Source organism: Somniosus microcephalus, chromosome 6 (assembly GCF_052327205.1).
Source record: "Somniosus microcephalus isolate GS21.2 chromosome 6, FLI_Smic_1.0, whole genome shotgun sequence".
NCBI classification, from domain to species: Eukaryota; Metazoa; Chordata; class Chondrichthyes; order Squaliformes; family Somniosidae; genus Somniosus; species Somniosus microcephalus.
The window spans coordinates 28408408-28432567 of NC_140992.1; the positions used below are offsets into that span (position 1 = coordinate 28408408).

Consider the following 24160-nt stretch of genomic DNA (forward strand, 5'->3'; position numbering starts at 1 on the left):
TCACCTGCCCACGCGCTCAAGCACTGGGTATTCTGCAGGGGATACCTGGCAAGAGAAAGGAGACAAAGTACATTGGAAAAATTACTATATGGATGCAGGAGAATTAGATATTGTGAATGCATTACCTGCAGTGGTCCCAAGATGGAACTAGTTGTGTACATAAACAAAAGCCGCAGGTAACTGAGAACATTGCCGAAAGCGAACAGACCCTCTGCCACTAACGTGGGGTGGAAAGCGTCCCAATCCTTCCTGTCTCCAATAGCATGAAACTAGAGAGACATGAGAAAAGTTCATAGCTTGCATGAGGAATAACATGATTTAGAGATGACTCTTATTTTAAACACTTTTAACATATGTATCCAACGCCCTCTTTCTCGACATCCTAATTCTCAAAAGAATACTTAAAGGGATTAGTTGTAAAATTTGGCCTACCATTTACATATTTTTAGTCTGAGAGGTGAACACAAGCTCTCTCTGCTGTGCAGAGTTGGTATTAGTGAATAATCCTCTATACAGGAAACTCTTTTTTTATCTGGCACCGACGGGACCGGCGTGGTGCCGGTTGATCAAAAAGTCCGCATTACAGAGAGGTATACTTACTAAGGTATGAGAGTCCCATACACGGGCACAGGTGCAGGAGCCCCGGTTACACGGCACTTGTGCAGGAGTCCCGGTTACATGGCCACAGATCCAGGAACCCCGGTTACACGGCCACTAATATAAAGTAAAACTTACCTGAACCTACTCTTGAATTTTGCCGGCTGAGAGAGATTTCCGGTTATTTTAGGTGCTGGTTAAAAGAGTTTCCTGTACATTTATGAGTCAATAATACGAAGAAACTATACACAGTAAAAAAAAATAGAAAATTTGAACTTAAAGCTACAGCACTTCTCGTGTGAGAAAACTAGAACTGTAACGTCCTTATTTTACATACTAGATTTGGCATGCATGAGCAAATAACAGTGGAATCCACCCTAAGTGCAAAACTGGGTCTGCGCTCAATTCAATGGCCTTGCATTTCGCCGTCGGTGGTGTAGCTAAGGAGTACAAGGAAGGAGACAGTGCAAGGAAATCCGCACAGACCTTGTGCGAATCCCCCTTCGAGAACTTGTTTCCAAACGCTGCAAAGCTGTGCCCAGCGTAGTAGTGCCCCACGGAGCCCAGGAGCGCACCGTTGTGCATATGCGAACCTGGGATCACCATGCTGCTTTCACTTCCTGACTCTTAACCAATTGCCAATCCAATAGTCGAGAAGTGAAATTCTGGGTAAATGGGTCATGCGACCAGTGTGGTTTTCATTTTCATTGAGCTAACTTTTTATGTTCGAAATATCACTACTTATTTATACAATGTAAGATCTATTTGTTAGGTTGAAGTGGTCATTTTATTTTTTAATTGGCTAATATAGAAACCCGAGGCGACTGCAGCCAGTGTTTAAGGCAAACTGAATAGATCTGGAAAGGGTTTCCTGGCTGTGCTTGGAAACACCGCAGTTCGCTCACATTAACTAAATCAACCATCGGCTGTTAGGGTTAACCAAATTGAAAACAACTGAAACAACTGTAGAAATAATGGACAGTTAATGAAACCTAATGCTGTGGAACAGGCTTCCTGCGCCTGTTCGCACCAGACTTAATTTTTTTTTAGCGTAATCACCTCGCAGTGGCCGGGCAATTAGCCCAACTTTTCGCCAGCACGTTCAGTTGTGTGAGGAGGCGAAAGACGCAGCGAAGCACATGCGCAGTCGGAACTTGACAGCTAGACAAGTTCAGCATTTAACGCATGCGCATCCCGAACTCGCGGTCAGTTTCAAAGGTGGTATGGCGGTGTACTCTCAGAGTACGCCATCATTCCGACCGCAAATTCAGAGTCATTATTACAGGGAAGGAATGAAAATCTAAAAGGAGAACCATCCTTGCATCTTCTGCACACTGTCTGGTAGTCAGCTATGGTGCAGGCCTGGAAACAGGTCTATGTGCCGACCTTCCAGCCAGCGAAGGTGTGTAATGCATGGAGACAGAAGGGGGGAAATAAAAGGGCAAAGCAAGATTTTTAAAAAGTTGGGCCAATAATATAATTAAAATCATTGACTGCAATTCCTACAAGATGAATCAAAAATCTGCATAGGCCATTTGGGGGAAATACTGAGCAGTGACTAAGTGCTTTCCCACAAGAGAGGAGGAAATTGGAGAGCGAGTCAACCCAGGCTGTAGCCACATTCCTTCTAGTGGCTGGTTACACAATGGTTTTGGCAGAATGCCCATGAACAGGTCTGCCCTCACTGCAGGAGAAATGAGAGGGTCCTGAAAAAAAAACTTTCATAATGGCCCGGAATTTGCAGTCAGCGGCGAAGCAAAGGCGTTCGCCGCTGGCCCCGAAGTAAACTTCGCACAAAGATCTCGCCATCTCAGTGTTGAGAAGTTCGGGTTTTCCCCGACGTGTAATTCAAATCAACGTAGTACAGTGGGAATCCCCTAGTGCGAGCTGCTGGGACGTCAACAAGCTGTCTAAGCAGCCAATCAAAACGCAGAATTCTCAGACAGCGAACCAGGAAGTGGGTAAGCTCTTAAAATTCTAACTCTTTAAAAATGTTAGAGAGAGCAAAACAAAGATTCGGGGCTCGCACATGGGGAAAAGGCAAACCTGAAATATAGATGAACAAACATTAAAAACATTTGTTTTGTTTCTTAAAAATTTTAATTTTAATTTTTAAAAAAAGGATAAATTTGACACTGCACAAAATTAAAATTAGTTTTTCAGGACCATAATCTTTGTTTAGCTGTCAATACGCTGTTAAAACCCCAGTTACACCTAATCCCTTTGGGTCTAACATTTAGTGGGGAATTTAAAAGCGGTATTACTGCGGAAGAGCCGAAGTTTTTATCAGTTTCCATGATTTGAGAGATTTCACTGATTGCCTGCTCTTCGGTGCGGGGGGGGGGGGGATCAGCGCAGACTGTGGAGGAGCAGTGACTGACTTTAGCATTTCCGCATGCGCCTTGTAAGAAATCGTGGATTGAAAGAAATAATAGTCTGTTACGGGTTCTCTAGATCAGCAGTTTGTCTCAGTTGATGACACAGAAAGATTCCGGTCATGTCAGAAAAATAGCTGTGCAGAGAGCTGAATTACGGGGTCAGAACACAAACACAGGCCTTTGAGTGGGCATAGCTAGGCCTAATAAGGGATGCAGCAAGGAGCTCTAGGATAAACAAGCTGTCTATGAGAGGGCCCCAAGACCTTTAGAACAGAGATAAGGAGGAAAATGACCCCATGAGGCTGGGAGGGGGCTGTCATAGGTAGCCTCTCCCTTGTAATTGGACAATCGGATGAGTAAAAATGATCGACACCAGGTATCTATCAGCCCATCGAAATAAGGTGTAAAAACAGATGACAGAGAGGAAAACAGGCAGTTAGGGGCGAAGGCTTCCCCGAGGTGGCTACGGCCCAACACCTTGGTCAAGTTTAGCCTCTGAGGTGGATCAATGCTGGCTGACGGCCTAACACCTCCAACAGCTCGAGGGACGACCCAACGGAAGTGACTGCTGCCACAGACTGCAGGAATCCACCCAATCCGAGACCACTGTACTGCCTCACTGTCCATTTCGTTCCGTTCCGTTCCATTCCAGGGCCGTAGATCACCCTCATCTGTCATGGGTTGCATGTCTACTGTATCTATTTCAATCGCATGCAGTAGTATCCGAGTTATGCTTAAACTGAAGCTCTCTAATAAAAAGCCTTACAACTCCGAAGACCCTTTGGGTAATCTGCGATCTAAATATTACAGCCTGCACATGCGCTAAATCCTGAAGTTGGGGTCAGTTTTAAAGGAGAAATTACGGCGAATGCTGCCAGTTCGCCGTCATCAGGACCGCAAATTCTGGGCCAATATTTACACTTGTCCATCAGCATACAGCATATTTAGCCTATACAGCACTGTAAATGGAGCATTGATGAGTTCGTAAAATATCTAGTGCAGGTAGCTTTATGATCAGATTCTCCTCTATTTTTTAAAATCATTTTTGCAACATCTCCTTCCAGTTAGTATGAGCAAGCAGTTCTCACATCCAAACTGAACCATAGACTCACCCTTCTCTCTACTCATCTCTTGTTTACCTTATTATGAGCCACAACTTTGAGAGCAAAAGTTGCTAAATACAAGGAGTTCATGACAAAACTGAGTTGATTTCGAGACTCCTCCATAAAATCTTCCAGTCCATCGTACCACAGTCTCTTCACATCTGACCACACCATTCCTAGAGACAAATTATACATTAGCACATTCCCGAGAAGAAACGATACATTCAAACCACTGATTCAGCAATGTCTGGGTTTGCCCACTGCACGCAGAGAATAATGACTGTTGAGACTGAATACTTGCAGAATTACTATCACTGCAATGCAACATCTCTCATTTTGGAAACTGCATTTTTTTTACAAAAACAAATACTCAAAACAAGGGATGACTTTTCCAAAATTAAATAAAGTTGTCTGGATAACTTATTCATTAGGGTTAATGCAAATTACACAGGTTTCAGTTTGGAGTTAAAACTGAACGGAACTATTATCTAGATCTACTGACTATCATATTCACGACTATAGATAGATTATTCGGCAGATTGTTATTATTCAATGATTTTTTCTATTTACCTAATGCATTTAGGTGTGGGACTGAGACTGATTTCCTGCTTTGCTCAATCTCCAGAAATGCCTCAGGAATGCCCCACCCAAATCAGCTGTTTTTAAGATTATGCTCACCAACTGTGAGGCTATGTTCCATCTTAACCTTCTAACTCCCTATATGATTTTTCTCCTCTTACTGGTTCTTGCCCGGTCATACACCATCTGCATCCAAGTGGGAGCCTTGTGCCTTCCTGCCTTCCAAGTCTCCTTAAAAAATCTTGGCCAGTATTTTCCGATGCCTACGGGTGTGTATACGGACACCCGTAGGGACATCGGAAATGCCGGTTTCAGGCATGCGGAGCGCATGCGCTGAAAACCGGCATTTCCGACCTGTCAAAAATTCTCGACAGAGGAGAAGGGCCTCTGCGGGTGGAGAGTTCCGCTTTCTGGAGAACCTCCGCCCGCAGAAAACCCTTAGAAATCTGATGCCTGGTAAAAGCAGGCGTAAGGCCTGCTTTTACCAGCATAACAGTTTAAAAAAAGTTAAAAAAATATTTTTCCCCCCCACTCATTTATAATTTAAAAACTTTTTTAAAAAGGTACGTTTATTTTTAGCCCTGTAAAAAACGTAATTATTTTTTTCAAAAAATTAATTCAAAAATTTTTTTTAAATGTAATTTTAACAAATTTTAAAAATGTGATTAAAAAAAAATTATTTAATGTTTTGACGTGTTTTTGGGGTGATCTCCATTCATACTTTTGACAGGTATATCTGTCAAATGTATTAAGGGAGATTCCCTTCTCTTATTGGCTGGCCTGGCCCACGTGATCCCAGGGTCACTTGCGAACTGCATGCGCCCCTGGGATACCTGGGCCCTGCGCATTTCAACTGTGGAGAGGCCCAGCATCGGAGAGTGTCCGGACTTCGGAAGCTCTCAGGTAAGTGCGTAGATTTCTTTCCGATCGGAGGCATCCGCACACAGGAAGCCTCCTATCGGAAATTACGGGCCATTATGTTCTGACCATACCTTCAGTCTCCCCTTTAAATTCTCCCTCTTCCTCTATGGAGTCTATCTTCCGACATGTGGAGCACTCTCAGATATTCTTTTAGGAGTGCTATGTAAATACAAGCTGCTGCTGTTAGCCATGCCCACCGCTCCCCCGCCCCCTGCCAGTGCTGCTCTCAGCCAGCCACCAGGAGGGGTACTAAAGTCACCCCTGTGGATGCTCCTCATTTCATTTTTCTCCCCATATCCCCAGAGTTTTCTGTCCTCTATATGATGCCTCCCCACATCAGCACACCTGAACACAGGGACGGAATTAAAACTGCACCCCACCACTGCGTACCATCAATCATATCATTCACAGTACAACTAGTCCACAATACTCTCTCTGTGATTGCTTGACACTATAAATATAAAACTGGCAATTTGGAAAGGAAACAAAACAAGGAATTTGTTTCTGATCACTGCAGGTAGCGGTAAGGCAGCTGGCTGGCACTGAGAAAATAATTTATATTCTTGTATGATATTGAGTATCAAAATTCAGAGAGCCAGACATTTAAACTTACTCCAAGAACAAGTTCTTAAATGACATGGCTTTAGGGGTGATAACTGTCCAGAATTTCTAAACCTAATTTAACCATTGAGATTTTCAAAATGTCCAATAAAATCTTCGGCAGAGAGGCTAAAGTCACTTCACATAAAGACTCAGGAGATATGAAAGTGCTCTCTGCATTTATATAAAGACTAGAATTAAAATATAATTGATGCATACTGGTTAAAAATTATATAAAATGTTATTGTATTATAAGTTTTAAACCACAACTGTGGTCTAAAATCACTTGAGGTTGAAAGTTGTCATAGTGCATGCAGTGTGTAGAATGGGAGCTGTGCATTTTGCACATTTTTTTAATTGCACTACCAGGAACACACATTCGCTCATTTTGCTTTCTGGAAGCTCAAACTGTGTTATTGGTACCCTAAAGTGAATGCATAATTAAGAGGCCAATCCAAAGGCACCTGCAAGAATACTGCTCAACTAACACACATATAATTGGTATAAATAGCACACTGTGAGCCAAGCAAACTGTGCAGTTTGCAGTTCCTGGGAGAACTGAGGGTCAGCAAAGAAGACGCAAACTCTAATTCACTGACAACAGTATTCTGCTTAAAGCTAATGGCATGAGAAGCCGCCCACCAATACCCAGAGGGTAACGCATGAATGGGCGGTTGGACTATATACCCAGCTATCTGGAAGGATCAGACCTGAACAAAATGGCCATGGCGAGAAATAAGAATGAATATGTATAAATGTAGGCAGCCATATATGTACAAAGCCAATCAAAATCAATTACAGATGGCGGATATGTTTGCTGGAATACATGGTCCGCTAACCTGCAGGAATAGCAGCTCAAAAGGGAAGTAATTAAAATAGTTGAGGTTTCTAGAGGACAAAAAGGGGATACGAGAAAGATGCAGCCATGAAAGATTGAAGACTGATTCTATTTATTCATACAATGCACTCAGTAAGCTCTCAAACATTGTGCAGGCAATGTACTTTATATTTGGGCAAGCAATGCGTAAGGTTAAAAAGCTATACTGCTGCCTAAAATACACAGGACTGAGGCAGAGAAATTGGTTTCATGACGTGAAGTGGATGGCACACTCGCCTGAAGATGCTGGCCCGAGGCTCACTCCAAGTTGGGCCTTGGGCCTTATTTCCACAAAACTGGCAAGCTGCAGACGCCAAGTCAAGGCTTTCTCAAAATCAGCCGACTCAGTATCTGAGCTGCGCCACAGACCACAGGTAGATACTGGGAGGGTAGTGGTTTGGTAGTGGTGTTGGGGGCGGGAGGTGGGCACCTGGGTTGGGCAGCGTGGGTGGGGTGAGTGGTGGGCCTGGGCCAACAGCAGCCTGCAGTACTGCTGTAGAGACAGAAGCAAGAGGGGCACTGCTGATCCTCCTGGTTCCACATTAAGGTAGGTAAATTTAAAAAATGACTTACCTTTTCGGCGGCAGCCACCAGCGGTCCCTTTAAGGCCCAGTGGATAGGCCGCTGTAGACCTGGAAAAACTGAGTAGAGCATGTGCGGTGCATGCTCCGCCCTGTTTCTGTAGAATTTGGCAACGGGTCTCCTGAAACAGGCCCGCTTAGCATATTCAAGGGTCCAACACCAGTTTTAGACGGGCGACCTGGGCACTCGATGTCGGCCACTTCCAATTTGGCAGGAGGTGCACTTCCGGGGGGCGGGGGGGCAATCAGACGCAGGATACCGCTGCCAGAAAATCATCCGCCCAAACACTCATTTAGCATCCAGACGTTGGGCGTGACGTGGGCCAATTTATCCCCTAAATCTCTGCTTATTTAGCACCTATTTCTCTACTTTAAAAAAAAAAATTATTCATTGATGGGATGTGGGCGTCGCTGGCTAGGCCTGCATTTAGTGCCCATCCCTAATTGCCCTTGAGAAGATGGTGGTGAGCCGCCTTCTTGAACCGCTGCAGTCCATATGGTGTAGGTACACCCACAATGCTGTTAGGAAGGGAGTTCCAGGATTTTGGCCCAGCGACAGTGAAGGAACGGCGATACAGGTCCAAGTCAGGATGGTGTGTGGCTTGGAGGGGAACTTGTAGGTGGCGATGTTCCCATGCGTCTGCTGCCCTTGTCCTTCTAAGTGGGAGAGGTCGCGGGTTTGGAAGGTGCTGTTGAAGGAGCTTTGGCGAGTTGCTGCAGTGCATCTTGTAGATGGTACACACTGCAGCCACAGTGCGCCGGTGGTGGAGGGAGTGAATGTTGAAGATGGTGGATGAAGTGCCAATCAAGTGGGCTGCTTTATCCTGAATGGTGTCGAGCTTCTTGAGTGTTGTTGGAGCTGCACTCATCCAGGCAAGTGGAGAGTATTCCATCACACTCCTGACTTGTGCCTTGTAGATGGTGGAAAGGCTTTGGGGAGTCAGGAGGTGAGACACTCGCCACAGAATTCCCAGCCTCTGGCCTGCTCTTGTAGCCACAGTATTTATATGGCTGGTCCAGTTCAGTTTCTGATCAATGGTAACCCCCAGGATGTTGATAGTGGGGGATTCAGCAATGGTAATGCCATTGAATGTCAAGGGGAGATGGTTAGAGTCTCGCTTGTTGGAGATGGTCATTGCCTTATAGACAAAGATTATCTTCAACAGAAAGAACAACAACAACTTGCATTTATATAGCACCTTTAACGTAGTAAAACATTAACCAAAACTAGTTGGGCACCAGGACTCAGTAGGTCATACAGCAAGGGTTATTTGTTCCGCAAACTGACATTGAGCAGCATGCAGCATCTTCAGTCGATACTTCAGACATGCAGACAGTTGAGGTTCTGAGGTGCATGCTCCATGATACAGTAATAGTCAGCTTCAATGTGCCTGGAAGCAGAGTCCGAACAACTATGAGTGAGGAATTCCAACAAGTCATGGCTGTGCAACTGTCTACGCTCCAGCAGAGCAGTAGCCAACATCAGGCCCAAGCCTCCAGGGGAGGATTGTGACCAAAAGTAAAAGGAACAAGTGCGTGACGCTCAAATCACTCCCAGTCCCTTGCCTGTAGCTGCCTCTGGACAAGTGACAGGAGAAGCAAGCCCCTGAAAGCAAACAGGCCAGACAGCAGCCAGAATAAGACAGGCGATTCCTGGCACACAGGCAGGACTATCTTTGGCTTGCAATGTGTCAAGGAAGGTGGTTTGCTGATCACAAGTAAATCCTCAGCAGACTTTCTCCATCCTGTAAGAAAGACTTGCATTTATATAGCGCCGCTCATGGCCTCATGAAGTCTCAAAGTGCTTTACAGCCAATGAAGTACTTTTGAAGTGTAGTCACTGTTATAATGTAAGCAACACGGCAGCCAATTTTGCGTACAGCAAGCTCCCACAAACAGCAATGTGATAAATGTTAGATCCGGGTATCTTAATGTTGTGTCCTTTCAATAATCAGACAAAGACTGCAGGGAACGATCAGCAGGTGTTTACTGGATGAAGTTCAAACTGCAACTGACTGTACAGATCACTACTCAGGGCTTATATACAGGTGTGGTCACTGCCGGTACTACAGGATACAGGAGCTGTAAAAAGTAGTTCTCCCCCTTAAAAAGGTACATACACTACAATAAAGGCCAGATAATCTGTTCTAGTGATGTTGATTGAGGGATAAATATTAGCCAGGACACCGGGGATAACTCCACTGCTCTTCTTCGAAATAATGTCATGGGATCTTTTACATCCACCTGAGAGCGCAGACGGGGCCTCGGTTTAACGTCTCATCTGAAAGACGGCACCTCCGACAGTGCAGCACTCCCTCAGCACTGCATTGGAGTGTCAGCCTAAATTTTTGCTATCACGTCTCTGGAGTGGGACTTGAACTCACAACCTTCTGACTCAGAGGGCGAGAGTGCTACCCACTGAGCCACGGCTGACAATGCAGAATAGTACACCCAGTAGTACGTTACGAAGGAGTAGCAGAGGGGAAAGTCCACAGTTTTCTGGTACTCACACTACAAACAGAAAGCACAGCCCTACATCTTGTTAAATACGCTGCACCTCACTATTTCAAATGAATACTTCCCATATAAACAGCAATACTAAGAAATGATTTTTGTTAAAAATACATCCAAATAATAATAATAATCCTCCTCCTCCTCGTTGCTATTCCTCTTTCACAAGTAAGCATATGCCTTTCCATAGCTGTGCTATGCGGAAAAATACTACCATTCCACAAATTCTCTCCAGGGCACATTATAGAGCTCCCTCTGTATGGTACCAACAACGCATCAAATGACTGCTTGATGACATTCCTGAAATGTGCTTCTTTCTAGGCTCTTTGCTGGGTGGTATACGGGTGTCATAGCGGAGTCATGAGCCATAGTTCAAGGAGGTAATCGTTATCTCTTCGGAGTCAAACATTCAACCTCTTATCATATTGGAATGTGAGGAATCCACGATTCCCTGAAAATGGGAGCTCAGGAATAGGAAAAGGCCCGTTCAACTTCTCAAGTCTGTTCCACCATTCAATTAGATCATGGCTGATCTGTACCTCAACCCCATTACCTACATTTGCTCCATATCCCTTCATACACTTACCTAACAAAAATCTATCAATCTCAGTCTTGAAAGCTTCAAACTGACCCCCAGCATCCACAGCCTTTTTGGGGGAAAGGGTTCCAGATTTCCACTGTCCTTTGTGTGAAGACGTGCTTCCTGGTTTCACTCTTGAATGGCCTGCTCTAATTTTATGGTCATGCCCTCATGTTCTGGACATCCCCCACCAGAGGAAAGAGAATCACTTTATCTACCCTATCAAATCCTTTTATCATTTTAAACACCTCGATTAGATCATCCGTCACTCTTCTATACTCAAGGGAATACAAGCCATGCAATCTGTCCTCAGAATTTAACCCTACAAGTCCCAGTATCATTCTGGTGAATCTACGCTGCACCCCTCCAAGGCCAACATACCCTTCCTGAGGCGCCGTGCCCAGAATTGATTTCAGTACTCCGGATAGGGTCTGACCGAGGCTCGATACAACTGAAGCATAATTTCCTCCCCTTTGTATTCTAACCTCCTTGAGATAAAGGCCAACATTTCATTCACCTTTTTGTACCTGTCAACTAGATTTTAGTGACTTGTGTACATGGATACCCTAACCTCTTTGCTCCTTCACAGTTCCTCGTTTCTCATCATTTAGAAAATATTCTGATTTGTCTTTCTTGGATTCAAAGTGGATTACCTCATACTTTCCAACACTGAACTCCATTTGCCACAGTTTTGCCCACTCACTTAATCTGTCTAATCTGTATCATGGGTACTCCCTGGAAACCATACATTTCTACTGGCCAATGACTATTTGGATGTTTGTCTAGTAGTATATTTTTCTGTTGATGAATGATGTTGCACGGGTGATTGAGTGGTCACGGGTGATTGAGTGGTCACGGGTGTAATTGCTGCCACCCTACACCTTTGGAATGCCACATTGTTCATAAAACTCTGGTCAGTTCTCCTACTGTTGGTGCATCCGGATGCTAATTTTAATGTATTCCCCCCCACCACCCCCGCCTTTTAAAGCAGGGCACCTGTGACATCAGTTATGCAACAGTTAACCACAAACTGCCTGACTTGCCAAGCCTCCTGCTTTTGGTTGGAAGGAGCCCAAAGTAAAACAGTTGAATGTGCTTATCACTTTTCTTGTTACTAGCAGCGCAATGCTCCCTGATTGCATGTCTGGTTCCAAGAGATGGCATAATTCATAAATGGTTTGTTAGTGAGGCATAGCTCCTCATACCTTCATTAAGTGTCACCTGTGGCTCAGTTGGTAGCACTCTTGCCTCGGAGTCAGAAGGTTGTGAGTTCATAGTCCCACTCTAGAGACTTGAGCACAAAAATCCAGGCTGACACGCCAGTGCAGTACTGAGGGAGTGCTGCGCTGTCGGAGGTGCTGTCTTTTGGATGAGATGTGAAACTGAGCCCCTATCTGCCCTCTCAGGTGGATGTAAAAGATCCCAAATGGCATTATTTCAAAGAAGAGCAGAGGAGTTATCTCTGGTGTCCTGGCCAATATTTATCCCTCAATCAACATCACTAAAACAGATTATCTGGTCATTATCACGTTGCCGTTTGTGGGAGCTTGTTGTGCACAAATTGGCTGCTGCGTTTCCAACAGTGACTACAGGGGTGATTTTGCCAATGGGGGCGCATCTGGAGGCAGGACTGCCACTTGTCAGGTTTTAGTATCACCTCCATCGACATCTGGCCAACCCACGCTATTTTCCCTTGATTGACCTTGTTAAGCCCGCTCAGCAGGCCAATTAAGGGAAAGCCAGTGACAGAGAACGTCAGCGTATGACGTTTCATCTGTCAAACTTTTTTGGCAGATGAATTGCTATCGTTTGACAGCTTTGAGAAGCAGTCAAACACTGACATTCTCTGTTGTTTGGTGAGTCCTTGTACTCAAGGCTCACCAAACCTATTTCCAGAGCAGAAAGCAGATGGCTGTTGTATCGGCGAATGCAGCAGCCATTCTGCCATCTCTGCCGTGGAGATGCCGGAGCCTCCGGATCCCCAATGATTGAAACCTGCAGGAAGAAACAAAGGTAAGTAAACTTTTTCTAACACTTTTCACTCACCTCACAAACTTACCTCTCCACACTTGCACCCATCACTCACCTCCACAGCGCACTTTTGGACCCCTCTCACCCCCGCAAACCCACTGCTCGCCTCGCTGACCCTGGCGGGTTTCCCGACGTCGGGAAGCCCGCACCTCTGTTGGAAAAATGGGGATAATCCTCTTAACTGCCTGTTAACTACCTGTTAACAGGCAGTTAAGTGGTTGAAATCCCCTTCCCGCCTCCAGGAGACGGGACCCGGCGCGGGTCGGCTACCCGCCTCCTGGGAAGATGGCACGGAGGCAGGTTGGGGGCAGGATGGGTACCCGCCCCCAGATTCTGACATTTTCCTGGCAATCCCGCCTCCAAATCCACCTCCTCAGGGCTGGCAAGATCGCCCCCTACACTTCAAAAAGTACATCATTGGCTGTAAAGCGCTTTGGGATGTCTGGTGGTAGTGAAAGGTGCTATATAAATGCAAATCTTTGGTTTTTTTTCCATTCCTGCTTGATGAGATTGAGGTCATTCTGTTGTTGCTGACACATACACTGTCTTGGACAGTAGTGGATCCTGCTGGTCTTCCTGCTATGGTCACGGGTCTCGCTGGACCTCTTCTGCTGCTTGGCCTCCTGCTACAACTTGTCAGCAAAGTCAGAATTGCCCATGCATTCATGATGCTGAAACATTTGAATCACTGTTTTCAATGTCTCCCGTTCCACTTCATGCTGGACCATTGCAGATTCTCCACAGTGATTTTCTCTTGGGATCCATTAACACAAATGTGCACGGGATACAAACATGAACAAATTTGCAGGTTCACCATTAATTCAAGCTCAACAAGCCAAACCAAAACACAGCGAACATCAGGTCTGTGCATTAACCTCCATTAATCCCGATGACTTACTGGTGGAATTTTTAGAAGCATGGCCAAAAACGTATTTGTGCTTCATTAATGCGAATGTAAAATTGCTATCCATTAGCACACACTCATCTCATGCATTAACTCTAATGCATAGAGAAATTTCACCCCAAAATGGTAAGCAAAATAAATACAAAACTCATTACTTGCTTCAGGGGACATATTGTGGCTGGTACTGTACTGACTTGGATGACAGCATGTCATGGTAAAAATTTCTTCAGCACTTTTGCTGAAAAGTGTTTATCTTTATCATGCATTATGTGACTACCGAGGCTCATCTGCTAAAAGATGTGGAAAACCTCAAAGAAAAATGAAGAGATAGTAGGAAGAAGAACTTCAACTAAATACTTGAACAGTTTTATGACCATGACGAGTCGCACAATACTAACTTCTGGAGAAACAAAACTTCTTTGAAGCACAATGAAAATTTCAGTCAATAGACCCAAAATATAATTTTTCAGAGCCTATAAATTGTCCTCCTGTAATCTGTAGATGAGGTCAATGACAAAGGAAAGAGGTTCCTAGAGTTCTGCCCAATGCCTAGATTGGCTGTTGAGTTATTTGGTCCACCACAGCATTAATTCTATATTCACTGACCCACCATTAAGTAGGATAGCAGATAATTGGTGCATTGGTGATCATTTTCCAAAACTCCCTGGATTCAGGAAAGGTCCCGGCAGATTGGAAAACTGCTAATGTAACACCCTTATTTAAGAAGGGAAGTAGACAAAAAGCTGGAAACTATAGACCAGTTAGCCTAACATCTGTGGTTGGCAAAATGTTGGAGTCCATTATTAAGGAAACAGTAACAGAGCATTTGGATAAACATAATTTAATAGGACAGAGTCAGCATGGTTTTGTGAAGGGGAAGTCATGTTTGACAAATTTGCTCGAATTCTTCGAGGACGTAACATACAGGGTGGATAAAGGGGAACCAGTGGATGTAGTGTATCTGGACTTCCAAAAGGCATTTGACAAGGTTCCACACAAAAGATTACTGATCAAGATAAAAAATCACGGGATTGGGGGTAATATACTGGCATGGGTAGAAGATTGGCTATCTAACAGAAAACAAAGAGTTGGGATAAATGGTTCGTTCTCGGGCTGGCAATCAGTAATTAGTGGTATTCCGCAGGGGTCAGTGCTGGGACCCCAACTCTTTACAATCTATATTAACGATTTGGAGGGAGGGACCGAGTGTAACATATCCAAGTTTGCCGACGATACCATGATGGGAGGGAAAGCAATGAGTGAGGAGGACATAAAAAACCTGCAAAAGGACATAGACAGGTTAAGTGAGTGGGCAGAGGTTTTGCAGATGCAATATAATGTTGGAAAGTGTGAGGTTATGCACTTTGGCAGAAAAAATCAAAGAGCAAGTTATTATCTAAATGGAGAGAAACTGCAAAGTGCTACAGTACAAAGGGATCTGGGGGTCCTGGTGCATGAAACACAAAAAGTTAGTATGCAGGTGCAGCAGGTGATCAGGAAGGCCAATGGAATCTTGGCTTTTATTGCAAGGGGGATGGAGTATAAAAACAGGGAATTCTTGCTGCAGTTATACAGGGTATTGGTGAGGCCACACCTGGAATACTGCGTGCAGTTTTGGTTTCCATATTTAAGAAAAGATATACTTGCTCTCGAGGCGGTTCAGAGAAGGTTCACTCGGTTGATTCCAGAGACGAGGGGGTTGACGTATGAGGAAAGGTTGAGTAGGTTGGGACTCTACTCATTGGAGTTCAGAAGAATGAGAGGCGATCTTATCGAAACATGTAAGATTGTGAGGGGGCTTGATCGGGTGGATGCGGTGAGGATGTTTCCACTGATGGGTGAGACTAGAACTAGGGGGGCATAATCTTAGAATAAGGGGCTGCCCTTTCAAAACTGAGATGAGGAGAAACTTCTTCACTCAGAGGGTAGTAAATCTATGGAATTTGCTACCCCAGAGAGCTGTGGAAGCTGCAACATTAAATAAATTTAAAATGGAGATAGACATTTTCCTAGCAGATAAGGGAATTAGGGGTTACGGTGAGAGGGCAGGGAAGTGGACGCAAGTCTAGATTCGGATCAGCCATGATCCTACTGAATGGCGGAGCAGGCCTGAGGGGCCGTATGGCCTACTCATGCTCCTACTTCCTATGTTCTTATAACTGGAAGTAGCTCAGGTGTACATGGTGAAACATGTGAGAGGATTCAAATGACATAAATCATGAGACACAAATAGCTCATCAATGTCACATGAAGTCCAAGATTGCTCAGTTGGTAGCACCCTTGCCCCTGACTCAGAATGTTGTGGGTTCAAGTCCCACTCCAGAAACTTGATCACAAAAATCCAGGCCGACACTGAGGGAGCACTACACTGTCGGAGGTGCTGTCTTTCGGATGAGACGTTAAATCGAGGCTCCGTCTACTCTCTCAGGTGGATGTGAAGGATCCCATGGCACTATTTCGAAGAAGAGCAGCGGAGTACTCTCCGGTGTCCTGGCTAATATTTATCCCTCAATCAACATCGCTAAAACAGATTATCTGATCATTATCACGTTGCTGTTTGTGGGAGCTTGCTGTGCGCAAATTGGCTGCCGCGTTTCCTACATTACAACAGTGACTACACTTCAAAAAGTACTTCATTGGCTGTAAAGTGCTTTGGGACATCTGGTGGTCGTGAAAGGCGCTGTATAAATGCAAGTCTTTCTTACAGGATGGAGAAAGTCTGCACAATCAAAAGTATGTTATTCCTCATCAGTTTTGTTCACTTACTACCTACTAGAAGATGGAAGTATCAGAGCTAGGCAGCAGGTTCCCAAAGTGTGTGAACCACTAGATTCAACTGGCCAGGGGTACTGAATGGAACTTGTGCCATATTTGGTCCATTTCTTTCTGGTTAAGATAAACATTCCAAACTGAGGAACTATCGTTCTTCCCCATCACTTCAGCACAACAAAATCAATATCATGACAGAGCAGCAAAGCATTAAAATTGGGATTTAAATCTTCATCCATTTATCCTTTGCTTAATTCCACACTGTGTTGCAGGATAAAAAATCACTTTTTTCACACCATGGCGCTCCAAAACAGTACTTGCGTCAATGCTGGGGGCTGAGGCCAATACCAGGAATTAAATCTTGTCCCTAAGCTTACTGCACATCTGGCACCTCTAGTTTCTATAGGCTGAAAATGCTGCATCAAATTTCACTGACAATTCCCAATTATTCACAAAACTGTGGCTGAAGAAATTTAAAAAAATACATTACCACTATCGAGAAGCTTAAAATTCCAAAGCGGAAGTTATAGGGCCCAAAATTTCATAGGAGTTCCACCAGCGTCCTGCTGTAACTCCAGCAGGACATCGCTGCAGGAATTGCTCAGGGCAGTGTCCAGGCCCAACCATCTTCAGCTGCTTCATCAATGACCTTCCCTCCAACATCAGAAGTGGGGATCTTCGCTGATGACTGCACAGTGTTCAGTTCCATTCGTAACTCCTCAGATAATGAAGCAGTTCATGTCCGCATGCAGCAAGGCCTCGACCACATTCAGGCTTGGGCTGATAAGTGCCAAGTAACATTCGCACCACACAAGTGCCAGGCAATGACTATCTCCAAAAGGAAAGAGTCTAATCATCTCCCCTTGACATTCAATGGCGTTACCATCGTCGAATCCCACACCATCAACATCCTGGGGGTCACCATTGAACAGAAACTTAACTGGACCAGCCACATAAATACTGTGGCAACAAGAGCAGGTCAGAGACTAGGTATTCTGCGGCGAGTGTCTCACCTCCTGACTCCCCAAAGCCTTTCCACCATCTACAAGGTACAAGTCAAGAGTGTGATGGAATACTCTCCACTTGCCTGGATGAGTGCAGCTCCAACAACACTCAGGAAGCTCGACACCATCCAGGACAAAGCAGCCTGCTTGACTGGCACCCCATCCATCACCTTAAACGTTCACTCCCTCCACCACTGGCGCACCGTGGCTGCAGTGTGTACCATCTACAAGATATACTGCAGCAACTCGCCAAGGCTTCTTCGACAGCACCTCCCAAACCTGCAAGCTCTACCACCTAGAAGGACAAGGGCAGCAGGCGCATGGGAACACCACCACCTCCAAGTTCCCCTCCAAGTCACACACCATCCTGACTTGGAAATATATCGTCGTTCTTTCATTGTCGCTGGGTCAAATCCTGGAACTCCCTGCCTAACAGCACTGTGGGAGTACCTTCACCACAAGGACTGCAACGGTTCAAGAAGGCGGCACACCACCACCTTCTCAAGGGCAATTAGGGATGGGCAATAAATACTGGCCTTGCCAGAGACGCCCACATCCCGTGAATGAATAAATTAAAAAGGTAACAATATCTGAACACATGCATATTGGTGGTGAATTCACACAGCAGTTCTAAATCATGATTTATGGTTTGTGTGAGGATCCACTGATTCACAAATACTTTTACAAAGTTCTTGTGCTTTCTTTTGCCAATTTTATCTACTCCTATCCTAAAGCCCGGGATGGATACTGGGCTGGGAGCCAGCAGAATTCCAGTACCATGCCAAGTGACCATTCTTTAGATATCTTTCACACGTGTATCCAGGCAGAGAGGCCCCAAAGTTCCTGGCTTGCAAAAGGTGCAACTCTCATGTACATTGCCTAGAATATAGTCTGGAACCCAGCTCCACTGGGATTCCACCCTGTTTAGACAGGATATTTAAATTCTGGTCAGAGGTTCTGAGGCAGATCTTCCGCCTGTCCCTCCCCCCACATCAAGGAGGCTGCCAGCCGTAGTTCCCAAACTATCCAGAGAATTCTTCCCTTATGCCCTTGAAAGGCTTCAATGGAACGCACGCAAGTTGAAATCTGGTGCGAGTCTCTTGGAGGCCTCCTAAAGACCCTAAAGCATCTCTAATGTCAGATTGGCTTCATTGCGAGGCAAAGAACCACGTAAAAATATTTTATTTGGCTCATGTGGGGCGGCGCAGACACGATGGGCCGAAGGGCCTCTTTCTGTGCTGTAAAACTCTATGACTCTATGTGGGCCTTGGGGGGACTTCAGGTGGAGTGGCACCTCAGAAGGGCAGATTGGGTTAGGCCAGGGCAGGTGCCACTTGATGCACCCTTGCAGGCGCTGGTGGCCAGGCCCTGGTTATGCAAATTACCCTGTTCCCAGGATCTGGGGCGAAGTCTCTGGCCAGGGGCAAAGGTGGCCCTAGTGGAGCCCCAGCAATTTCAAGGCCCGAGTATTGACAGGCTATTCGGCCACGGTGCCATCACAGCTGAGTCCAGTCCTGTCCTCGCTCAACATCCACAATTGGATCCTTTCTATCAAGGGTCACGAGATAGCAGTCAGGTATGTCCTTCCTTTGTGTGAGGTACACTGAGGGCAGTGGCAGGGCCTTTACCTTTGCCCCAGCTGAGATCTGCCAAGCACAGACATGGGATCTGTTAAGTCTGTGTGTTATAATGAGAATTACTACACAGACCACAAGAGTAAATTTTAACAGGTCTTTACTAGTCGAAGGTCAGGGCGGAACTGCCCAATAAATCATTACACAGCACTTATATACCGGTGTGGTCACCACCGGTATTACAGTATACAGCAGCCAAGATAAAGTAGTGCAACTCTTAAAATAGTTCTCTTAAAGGTGGAACGGTTACATACACTACAGGATCGAACCTAGCATCTCCCTGGTATACAGGATTAAGTATCACAGCGAATGGTGCATTCAGCCACTGAACACTTGGAACAGCTAAAGCTGTGCTATATAATCTTTTTACTGAATTTTGGCTCAAAAAATTATAAACAGATCTGCTTTATTCAAGATGCATAATTCTACGGAGGATTATATCGCACAGCAATAGCACAGTGGCTTCAATGGAAATGAAAACCAGGCGATTTCTATAATGAGCGGCCGATCCACAATGCCAGGTTTATGCCCAGGTATTAAGTTAAGAATCTACCCCAGTGATCCAGAAATTTGTTTCAATGAACGACAGTGCCAAATAATATAAATCTGCTAACCAACCACCAGTAAACTGCTAGTTAATTTTGTGAAACATTAGCACCATTAGATAGCGGCAAATGAGTACTGCCAAACTATCATTTAATACAGTACTTCCCTTTGCTACTTGCCTATTCCTCTCTGTTTATCTTTTTCCCTTACTTCCACCCATCAAAAAAACCCAAGGAAATCAAGATTTGAATTTTGGACCCTCAGTTCTGCCTGAAGAAATAATCTTAGCATGAGAGCATTTTGGTTAACAATACTGCCAAGTGTCAGCATTTAAGTACACATAGTCATCTCCACTTACTTGGATTCTGTATTCCCAGTGCTTCCAATAGCCAAGAAAATGTAAACATGTCTCAGACTCTTGGCCCAAGTTCTCAGAAGTTACATGGCACTTACATGTGAACATACAGAGAGGAACCTTGCAGAGGTTTGTATGGAACAGTTTTAATCTCTTAAAAAAAGTGGGTGGCTGTCTAATCAGAAGTTTGACAAATTATAGTTATTTTTTATAACCTTAGCAACAGAACATTTAAGTCGGAAAGTTAAAATTGGCAACAATTTTCTATCTTACTACTTTTCTTTTGACGATCAAATCACTGTGAACCCAAAGGCCGTGTACTTCAAATTCTATATTGGCCCAATAAAAAAAAAAAATCAAATACTTCATCTATGCTGATTCCTGGGGACTAATAATAGAGCTGTGAAATAGTGGATTATTGAAATATTGTCAGAGTGTGAAGTTTTGGCAGTCAATACACAGACTATACTGAAGGGAACCTGAACAAATGTACATTAGAATCTCCAGCACCCCCTTGCTGAAATGTTAAGAGCTTGGAGCCCCAGTTAGGCAGATCCTGCAATTCCATTTCTGAAACGTGTGCTAATCTAAATTAACCTTTTTAGTAACACAAGACAAGACAGTTGCATTAAAAAGTTATCTTGATATTAAAATTAATTTATGAATAGTGTATGATTCAAAGCATTGAAGCTTCTTAAGCAAAACCAACTACTATTCATCTTAGAATCATCAAAATTTTACAGTCAAGCCTGAAAGAGCTTCCATGTAGCTCCGTCCCCCTGCCCTTTCCCCACACCAGTTTAAGGGGGAAAAATTCAGTTGCTGCGCCTCCCATTAGCGCCTTAAGAGGGCGCTAATGCTAATGGGGCGCAAAGCAACTAGCGCCCAGGCGCGGCGATGTTTGCGCCGCTCGTGAAATTAACTAGACATTTTGCGGCGGCGCTAAACACTACTGCCACGATCTCCTGCGCCGGCAGATTGTGACGTCAGTCGAGTGCGCAACGCCCTGTTAGCGCCCCGAACCGGATATTGAGTGGCGCCCCCTGCCTTACCGCCTGCCGCTAGCAACGACAGGTTGAGGGGAGCGTTATGCTGTCAGAAAGGGACTAGGGGATCCCTATTTAAAGGCGACCGCTTCCTGCCTTTTTTTGTCGATGACATTTTTGCACCACTCATTCTGAGAGAGAGAGAGAGAGAGAGACTTCTGGAGAGATTCAACGCTGTGTGAAGGAGTTTTGAGTACTGAGCAGTACTTTGCAGTTTTATTTTGATTTGCCCTTCCTTGCTTCGCCAGCGCTCTGAGGTAGCGCCTCGCTCCTCGGCCTTTGCGCCTTAAGACAGGTGTGAAGCGCCTGATTTAGCGCTCCAATCACCTCCAGGGGCGATAAAAGCCAAGTTTGCTGTTGGAGGCGATAATTAGCGCCAGGCGCTAAACTTTGCGCACGGCCGATAATGGCGCCCCAAATGGGGCGATACTGAATTTTTCCCCCTAAATGTTTTATTTTCTACTATTTATCCAGTTCCCTTTTACATGGGATTCACAATTGAATACTAAAATTGAACAGCAGGAAGAAAGGCAAAACTCACTGAAGGCAAATTTGACTTTGGGTGGTAGTGTAAAACGAGCGCTATCGGATCAATCTTCCCGTTATACATCTCTCGTGCTATCTATTTCCAGTGAAATCAGTGGAAACTTTTGAAAGGAATTGTAATTTGAATTATTTTTGCTTAAAACATTGTATTTGTACTTTTACAAGCGTCAGTTTGGTTCGGTGGTTTTACTCACCTCTGAATCAGAAGATTATGGGTTGCAGTCCCACTTCAGGACTTTACCACATAATCTGGGTTGCTATTTCAGTGCAGTACTGAGGGAGTGCTGCATTGTTGGAGATTACATAGAATTTACAGCACAGAAACAGGCCATTCGGCCCAACTGGTCTATGCCAGTGTTTATGCTCCACACAAGCCTCCTTCCACCCTACTTCATCTACCCCATCAGCATATCCTTCTATTCCTTTCTCCATCATGCACTTATCCAGCTTCTCCTTAAATGCATCTACGCTATTCCTCTCAACTACTCCTTGTGAAAGCAAGTTCCACATTCTAACCACTCTCTGGGTAAAGACGTTTTTCCTGAATTCCTTATGCCATTTATTAGTGACTATTATATTTATGACCCCTAGTTTTGAACTTCCCCACAAGTGCCATCTGTCAGATGAGATGTTAAACTCAGGCCCCATCTGCCCGTTTAGATGGACGTAAACGAACCCGTGATGCACTGTCGAAGGAGAGCAGTGATTTAGAGGGTGAGAAGGTTGGATCTCAAACAAGCGTGCTGAGCTTGAATAAAGGAGACTATGAAGGTATGAGAGCGGAATTAATTAGAGTGGACTGGGAAAATAGATTAAAGGGTAAGACGGTACATGACCAGTGGTGTACATTTAAGGAGTTATTTTACAACTTCCAAGAAAAATATATTCCACTGAGGAAAAAAGGGTGTAAAAGAAAAGATAGCCATCCGTGGCTAAGTAAAGTAATTAAGGATAGTATCCGACTAAAAACAAGGGCATATAAGGTAGCCAAATCTAGTGGGAGGATGGAAGATTGGGAAGTCTTTAAAAGACAGCAAAAAATAACAAAAAGATTGATTAAGAAAGGGAAGATAGATTATGAAAGTAAATTAGCAAAAAATATAAAAACAGACAGTAAAAGTTTCTATAGTTATATAAAAAGAAAAAGGGTGGCTAAAGTAAATGTTGGTCCCTTAGAGGATGAGACTGGGAAATTAATGGTGGGAAACATGGAGATGGCAAAAACACTGAACAATTATTTTGTATCAGTCTTTACAGTAGAGGACACTAAGAATATCCCAACACTGGACAAACAGGGGGCTCTAGGGGGGGAGGAACTAAATACAATTAAACTCACTAAGGAAGTGGTACTTGGTAAAATAATGGGACTCAAGGCGGATAAATCCCCTGGACCTGATGGCTTGCATCCCAGGGTCTTGAGGGAAGTAGCGGTAGGGATTGTGGATGCATTGGTAATAATTTTCCAAAACTCACTGGACTCAGCAAAGGTCCCGGCAGATTGGAAAACTGCTAATGTAACACCATTATTTAAAAAGGGTAGTAGGCAGAAGGCTGGAAACTATAGACCTGTTAGCCTAACATCTGTGGTTGGTAAAATGTTAGAGTCCATTATTAAGGAGACAGTAACGGGACATTTGGATAAACATAATTTAATAGGGGAAACTCAGCATGGTTTCATGAAGGGGAAGTCATGTTTAACAAATTTGCTTGAGTTTTTTGAGGAAGTAACATACAGGGTGGATAAAGGGGAACCAGTGGACGTAGTGTATTTAGACTTCCAAAAGGCATTTGACAAGGTGCCACACAAAAGATTATTGCTCAAGATAAAAAATCACGGGATTGGGGGTAATATTCTGGCATGGGTGGAGGATTGGCTCTCTAACAGAAAGCAGAGAGTTGGGATAAATGGTTCGTTCTCAGATTGGCAACCAGTAACTAGTGGTGTTCCGCAGGGGTCAGTGCTGGGTCCCCAACTCTTTACAATCTACATTAACGATTTGGAGGAGGGGACCGAGTGTAACATATCAAAGTTTGCAGATGATACAAAGATGGGACGGAAAGTAGTGAGTGAGGAGGACATAAAAAACCTGCAAAGGGACATAGACAGGCTAAGTAAGTGGGCAGAGATTTGGCAGATGGAATACAATACTGGAAAGTGTGAGGTTATGCACTTTGGCAGGAAAAATCATAGAGCAAGTTATTATCTTAATGGCAAGAAACTGGAAAGTACTGTAGTACAAAGGGATCTGGGGGTCCTGGTGCACGAAACTCAAAAAGTTAGTATGCAGGTGCAGCAAGTGATCAAGAAGGCCAATGGAATGTTGGCTTTTATTGCTAGGGGGTTGGAATATAAAAACAGGGAGGTATTGCTGCAGTTGTACAAGGTATTGGTGAGGCCGCACCTGGAATACTGCATACAGTTTTGGTGTCCATACTTAAGAAAAGACATACTTGCTCTCGAGTCAGTACAAAGAAGGTTCACTCGGTTAATCCCGGGGATGAGGGGGTGGTCATATGAGGAGAGGCTGAGTAGATTGGGACTCTACTCATTGGAGTTCAGAAGAATGAGAGGCGATCTTATTGAAACATATAAGATTG

General features: G+C 44.5%; 1 protein-coding gene across 3 annotated transcripts in view; it reads right to left on the reverse strand.

Annotated features, from left to right (window-relative positions):
• The window catches only part of trpc1 (transient receptor potential cation channel, subfamily C, member 1), a 79115-nt gene that overhangs the window by 21829 nt on the left and 33126 nt on the right, over positions 1-24160 (reverse strand). For 2 of the 3 annotated variants that reach the window (XM_085989879.1, XM_085989880.1), the window contains exons 8-9: positions 4115-4254; positions 126-269 (exon numbers count right to left, since the gene is read on the reverse strand). In XM_085989879.1, the coding sequence (XP_085846005.1) occupies positions 126-269; positions 4115-4254 (284 nt within the window). Of the gene's footprint in view, positions 1-125; positions 270-4114; positions 4255-4818; positions 4838-24160 lie in introns of those variants that run through there. The other variant, XM_085989881.1, reaches the window with a different exon arrangement.